A 7500-nucleotide genomic window follows, 5' to 3' on the forward strand; every position below is an offset into this window, starting at 1 on the left:
TACCAGAGAGAGAGGAACCCAGGGAGGTGTGGTTACTGGCACCGCCGTGACTCCTGGAGGAGGTGGAGGAGGTGGAGGAGGTGGAGGAGGAGTTTCTGCTCCCGAGGGAAAAGGAGGAAGAGGAGGAAGAGGAGGAAGGGGAGGAAGAGGAGGGTCTAAAGCCGCTACTGAAGGCTGTGTGTTTCACATCCTCCCTCAGCCCAACGTCCATCCAGGTCTTCATCAGGGGCCCAGCCCCCGGTCTCACTGGCCTCAGGGGCCTCAGGGGCCCGCCCACCGGGCCCAGGGGCCTGCTGACCGGCCCCAGGGGCCTCAGGGGCCCGCTCCCCGGGCCATGGGGCCTCAGGGGCCCGCTCCCCAGGCCATGGGGCCCCAGGGGCCCCAGGGGCCTCAGGGGCCCGCTCCCCGGGCCATGGGGCCTCAGGCGACCCTGGGGCCGCAGGGGCAACGAGGGAACGTCACCTCCACCTATACAAGACCAGACATCAATCAGTACAACGGTAACCACGGCAACCGATACCGTGACGGGAGTGAGAGCGACAAGCAGCCATGATGTTATTGATGATGATGATGATGATGATGATGATGATGATGATGATTCTAGCGTTACGTATTAGAGGGAGAGGCATTTTCAGGTAGCGGCCACAGCCGCTGCAACTGCCGGCGATCAATCCGCGGCACCTCTGCAGCAGACATTGTCCAACGCTATCTAACCCCAACCCTATAACCTCAGTAAAACTATGCTTAAACCTAACCCTAACTTCAGTAAAACTATGCTTAAACCTAACCCTAACCTCAGTAAAACTATGCTTAAACCTAACCCTAACCTCAGTAAAACTATGCTTAAACCTAACCCTAACCTCAGTAAAACTATGCTTAAACCTAACCCTAACCTCAGTAAAACTATGCTTAAACCTAACTCTAACTTCAGTAAAACTATGCTTAAACCTAACCCTAACTTCAGTAAAACTATGCTTAAACCTAACCCAACTTCAGTAAAACTATGCTTAAACCTAACTCTAACTTCAGTAAAACTATTCCTAAACCTAACCTCAGTAAAACCATGCTTAAACCTAACTCTAACTTCAGTAAAACTATTCCTAAACCTAACCCTATAACCTCAGTAAAACTATGCCTAAACCTAACCTCAGTAAAACTATGCCTAAACCTAACCCCATCCCCGTTCGGTTGGCGATGCCTGCCGCGACTGATGTCGGCGGCTACCGGTCCACAAAGCAATGAGGATGATTTGTATTCCATGGTCGTGGAATAAAATGTTTTTATTCCATGATGAAATAGAACACCGAAGTGTGACATCATTGCAGCTAGAGGGCGCCATTATCCACCTGGGTCGCTGCGCTATCAATTTACGGTTGAATATGTTAGCATGTTAGCATGTTAGCATGTTAGCATGGTCATATAGGAACTGTGTTCAGCCAGGAGATATGAAGCAACAACTGATGATTCTACTCAGCGTCACATGACACATGTCACATGACTGACAGAATCTCCTGGGTGGTTTGTTCATTTATGGAACACAGTTTGTATATGACATGATGTAAGATTTATCTGTTGGATTGTCAAATAACAAGGCCATGACCCAGAGGTGGTGGGAGTGACGTCAACACTTCGGTTTCAATTTCCAATCAAGGACCAGAATTACTTCATTCCATGATGAACGGTCCAATAACGGACCAGAATGAAGGTGACGGTACGGTCATGGACCCCAGGCCTTCTGAAGTGCTCACAATCTTTGTAAGTCAGTCACAATCAGTCGACGCCGAGAGCAACACAACCATGACTGTAGCCATGACGACAGCCATGACTGTAGCCATGACGACACCCATGACTGTAAGATTGCGTCCGACATGCAAACATCAGTATGAGATGTGCAGTGAAGAGCATTCCTCAGTAGCTCTGCTCCAGATGAACGTCCTCTGGCTTTGACCAACAGGAATGGAGTGGAATCAGCTGTGGTAGAATGAACGTTAGAATGAGTTCTCTCTCCTTAACGCTACGCCATCTGTAGAGGGCGCAGCGCAGAGTAACTACTTTATTTTCCCCTTCCAGTAAAATATCATCTTTTCTGTCCATAAAGTGTATTTTAGACGTGAGGTGGGGTGGGGGTTCCGAGTGTTCCCAATAAGGGCTTTCAACATCTTAAAACCTCCTTTGTTTTGGTGAGTATAGTGAAAGTCTATTGTTTGTATCTTTACCGCAGACGAGACACCGAGCAGCCTTAGCCTAGCTCAGCTAGACACAATCCAACCATGTTAAAACAAGCTGGGGATGGTCTAGGGTCGTGTGCTAGCTCTTCACATTTGTAGCTCCAGATTCGCTAGTTCCTCCTGATTGGCTAGTTACAAAATAAGGCGGACTTTGTCTCTCTGGCAGCATGTCTCATGTGAGCACATCTCATTCTCCATGCAGCAACAGAACAGACAACATGGGTCTTGTTGCATACTGAGGGCTCCTGGGGAGTGCATTCCTGAGGTTTCTGTCTTTGAATAGGAATGTTCCCTGCTGTGTTTAAGTGGGTATACTGTAAACAATGACAGTGACTCCCCCCTCCCCAGCTCCCCTCCACCCCTCGTTTTTGTTACCTCCTCCCATGAATTTCTTCTGAATGGGAGAACCTCCAGACTAGATACTGCAGTTAGTTAGCTGCATTAGTATAGAGTCGGGCTAAGCCAGGCTACAGCAGCCTGGGCTGTCGCGGCTACCATGTCCCATGTACCATGTGACCTTTCTCAGTCAGGGCTCAACGGTGAAGACAGCGTTGAGGAGAACTCCCTCTACCGCTGTCGACCGCACCTCATTCCACTCCATTCCTATTGGACAAAACCAGCGGACATTCATCTGGTTGGACAGACGGACGGACAGATGAGGACAGACACGGGTAATGGACGACAAAACATCGCTGGGTGAGATCACATGACACGGGCATTCCGCTGATGAGGTCATCATTACCCCAGTTGTTATTATTGGCCTGTTCCCCACCGAGGGCGGGCCTCGGAAGTGATGAAACGTCCTGCGATTGGCTGACAGCTGTATGGGAGAAGACAAGGTTTCACTGTATGCAGACGATACTGTGTTATTGTTATGGTTTTGTGTATTCATATTTATGAAAAAACGGGGGGGGGAAACTAATAATGAATCTCAGCTTTCAGCAGAAGACCACAATACCATCAGCTCCCAGTGCATACAACAACACCTACCACCAGCTCCCAGTACTTGCGTAGCCTGATGGCCTCAAAAATATCTCCCCTGGTCGAATGGTATTTTCCTTTGGTCTAGTGGTTAAGATGCTAGACTTCCACATGGGAGAACGAGGTTCAAATCCCGCAGCCTGAGCAGCCATTTACATTTACAACACCACCTAACAACACCTACCATCAGTTAAATCCCCCCTTCTAAGTTCTCTATGTCACACTAAGCTCTTTCACTGCCAATCACATACTTTCACAGATCTTTTCTAAGAGCCCACAATGCCAACTTGCGTCTTGTGCACAAGACGTAAGTTGGCACCTCGACAGAGTGCAGTTCTAGTTTTATCTCCATTTGGAGGTAACCTCCGTCTTTACCATCAGGGGATCGATCGCATGTGGAGATAAATATGCTGTGTTTAGTTGAAAAGGGTAAGAAAAACTGCAAAATGCTTGCAGTGAAGGCTTTTAAAATGTATTTTCTCTGGCAGTAGATGAGTGAAGTTAGCCTTTTAAAGTGGTCTACCGTCAAAACGACTGCCACTCATGTACAGCAGTCTGACGACTCGCTGCACCCACAGAACTCCCAGCGGTAAGAAAAGGAAGTGAAAGTGGTAAAGGTGTGAATCACCAGAAGGGTTTTGCCTCTAGTAGTCTGGCGTAGTCAGACTGTTTACTCCAAAAAGTTCAGAAGCTTCCATCATTCAGTCTGGAGAACAAGAGGCTCTGATCATGAGTCAAATATTAACAACACATTGACTGCCCAAAAGGTGGCGCCAGAGCCCCAGCTAAGTGCCCAAGTCCACCTCCATAGAAGAAAACAAGGCCCTGTTGCGTCAATGCATGTTGACGCAACAGGTCCTGACCGTAGTCAGGATGTTGTTGTGTAACACACTGTATGGGCCAGTGTTGCTTATAGCTGTTGATTGCCGATCAAAAGTTGGTCATTTTGCCACAGTTTGCCACAGTTTTAGCCTAAAAAAATACATCAGAGATAAAAAGGCTTTTAAGATGGGGACATGCATTGGATTATATGGAGAAAAACGGTGGCGTGATGCTCTCAGAGTCCAGCGGAAACAACCCGCGGTGATTGGGCAATATCCACGGGTAGCCCCGACCTTACGGTAAGATTTAATGTTGTTACTGTAAATACAGTAAACGCGGCAAACGCGGCGTGGGCCTCCAGAGACATTAGAGAGTTTGGCGTGTTGACACCTTGTGGGTATCCGCTGAGTTAAGAGAAAGTGAAGCACACTTCCATTTCATCTTTACATTCGCACAAAATGTATCCTAAAATACTTCAAAATCATCCAAGCATAATTATATAGCTTGCTTCTTTTTTGTGTGTAGTTGAACTTCCAGACTCAATGTAGCATTCAGAGATTGTGGAATAGTTGTCTGGCTACGCGAGAACATATATCTCGTAAAGGTGTAATGTATAAAGGTGTAAATGACGAGAAGGGTTATATATCTAGTAAAAGGAAAGGTAAAGGTGTAAATTACCAGAAGGGTTATATTTATATCTCTTCTCTGTAGCGTTAGAGGGAACCCTGGAGCGCATCGGTCCCCGCAGAGCCAGATCACTGTGGGAGAGCTTAGGCTTTGGGACGGGGACGACGGGCTGGGGAGGACTGGTGGTGGTGGTAGGACCAGTAGTAGTAGTAGTAGGAGGAGTAGATGTAGAACGAGTAGCAGTAGGAGGAGGAGGAGTAGGAGTAGATGTTGAACCAGTAGTAGACATACTAGTAGTAGGAGTAGGAGTAGTAGTAGGTGTAGTTGTAGAACTAGTAGTAGTAGTAGTAGTAGGTGTAGTTGTAGGAATAGTAGTTGTAGTAGTAGTAGTAGTAGTTTGGGCTTTGGAAGACGCAGGGACATCGGGGAAGGCAGGCAGTGCGCCGGAGCGTCGATAGCTGTCATTTCTAAGACTGTTCCCTCTGCCTAGGAGGAGAGAGGGGGACACGATTAGACCCTCCGGGAAAAACAATGTTTATTAGATCGCAGAATTTCCCGCATAATCAGCCAAGAAGCGCTCTTTTAAACGGTGACACTGGGCCGTGACGATCAGCCGCGGTGGCTTCCGCCAAATAAGTGCCAAATAATTACCAAAATAATGTCGGCCCAAGTGTTAATAGCAGACAGTACGCCTGGGATCAGCAGCAGTTCAGGTTGCTGATCCGGTCGGGAGCAGAAACGACAAATCGTAGTCCTACACTTTGGCTGGAGCAACCAAACCGACCCTTTCTGCACCCCCTGCTTTCAGATTTTAATTTCTTAACTGACGGGTTGAAAGAAGAGTTTAAATGGTTTGTTTAGTCAGCCTGTGGCCAGTCAACCCCCCATTCGCATGCACTGCACTGCCTCCGTAAAACTGCATTTGGCAAAACATGGCGCCAGGCTGACTAAAACAGACACTTAAAACGTGTGTTTCTAGCCGTCGGTTAGGTTTTCTGGTCATAGGGTGGTCATAGTGGTCATAGTGGTCATGCAGTCTTTGCATGCAGACTAAACAAACAGCAGAGACAAAGAGCGATACGCAATAACACACTGCAAGGATGGATGGATGGATGGATGGATGGATGGATGCTATTTTCTGTGTTTGATACCACACTGAACTAAGCATAATCAAGAGAGATGTGGCGTATATGACATGGATTTCTACACAGAGAGGGCAATTTTTTCAACATAAGATGCTGCATTCAAGTTCAGGAGAGTTTGGACAATGACATTCTCTTGAATGCTGCCTTCAGGTATGGCATGGAAAGAGGGGGCATTTTGCATTTCTTATACCATAGAAAAACCAACAGAATTGCATGGTCTGGAGAGGACACTTTTTACAGATGTCTATGTGTGCACGTGCCTGGATTGGTGGGTAGGTGGGTGGACAGACAGACAGACAGACAGACAGACAGACAGACAGACAGACAGACAGACCTTTGCACACAGGTGCGTTTATCCGCACGGATAAAACGGACAATTTCATTTTTTTTAAAGAAAACAATGATTCTCTACGACCTCATGCACACCGGATCCGAATTAGCCGTGCGACGAGTGGCTGCGGCCGTGCGTTTTTTTCACGATCGAACCCAGTTCGATTTGTGCGTCTTGTTGCATGCGGTAAAAAACTCATCACTCCTTTTATGACTCCTTTTTGGATCTGCAGCGCCGATTCTGCACAGCATTGCACACCAAATCCAATGCGTTTTATTCATGCAGCAAACGAAAAAGAAAAAAAAAATACGCAGCTGTCCTGTGTGCAAAGGGCTTCACTGAGTTCCTCCAGTCCTGGGAGGAAGGAGGCTCCTCAAAGACGTTCCCTACTCTAATAATAACTAGCCCTTACCCGTTCAAAGATATGAGCTCCGAAATGATGTGCAGTGTGTGGGTTATGGGATGTGCACTGTGCACACAGTATATGAGGGATGGAAAGTAACTTTAACTGGTGCTTGCATGATAATATGTAGGAGCATCAATGTAAGAAATACCCGTTTCGTTTAATGGCTACAGAGATACTGTGTACCGATCTGCATGATTTTTGGACAAAATCTGTAACAGGGCCAGACAACCGACCCCCAGCCCGCCACCCGCCTGCACGCACGCATGCACGCACGCGCACACACACACACACACACACACACACACACACACACACACACACACACACACACACACACACACACAGACACAGCTGGTTAAACATGTTGCCTCATGCTAGATGCAGAATAGACATGCCTCAAGCTAGATGCAGAATAGATATAGATACACCATAAAAATGCTAATATACAGCATATGATTTGTGAAAGTGACTAACAGGCTTCACAGTTATGTCAGGTGTGTTCATATGCTAATGGTGATGCGATTTCAGATCAAGTGCTCCAGCCACTGAGGAGAAACGCTGTGACAGACACTCAGACAGACAGACAGACAGACAGACACTCACTCAGACAGACATTCGGAAAATTATATGTTTGATAACGTACATCACTGGTTCTCAAAGGTTTTCATGTCAACGACCTCCAAAACATGTCAAACCCCCACCCCCAAGGACCCCCGGTTGAGAACCACTGGTGTAAATCAACTTCAAGAACTTCAAGGCATGCCAGCCATGCAGCCAATGACAAACAGCCGCCACGCATACAGTTCTCTGCAAGTCATATTGTCCTTTCTCCCACTTTGGTCCCTCGGTTTAGAACCAGTGCCCTAAAGACTTTAGATTGGTTCTGCAACACAGTTGTTGTTGTTTTTGTTGTTGTTGTTTTTTAAAGCTCTGAATTGTTAGGAGGTGAGGGACGAATGA

The 7500-nt window shown here is 47.1% G+C and overlaps 1 protein-coding gene across 1 annotated transcript in view; it reads right to left on the bottom strand.

Annotated features, from left to right (window-relative positions):
• LOC308309325 (uncharacterized protein) overlaps positions 1-7500 on the bottom strand; it is a gene marked incomplete at both ends in the record, with an annotated part of 54847 nt that overhangs the window by 39830 nt on the left and 7517 nt on the right. The window contains 2 exons of the mRNA XM_080754874.1: positions 4-468; positions 4816-4948. Coding sequence (XP_080611000.1) covers positions 4-468; positions 4816-4948 — 598 coding nt within the window. The remainder of the gene's footprint in view (positions 1-3; positions 469-4815; positions 4949-7500) is intronic.

The sequence above is a fragment of the Nannobrachium achirus genome (assembly GCF_963921795.1).
Source record: "Nannobrachium achirus genome assembly, chromosome: 24".
Classification (NCBI taxonomy): Eukaryota; Metazoa; Chordata; class Actinopteri; order Myctophiformes; family Myctophidae; genus Nannobrachium; species Nannobrachium achirus.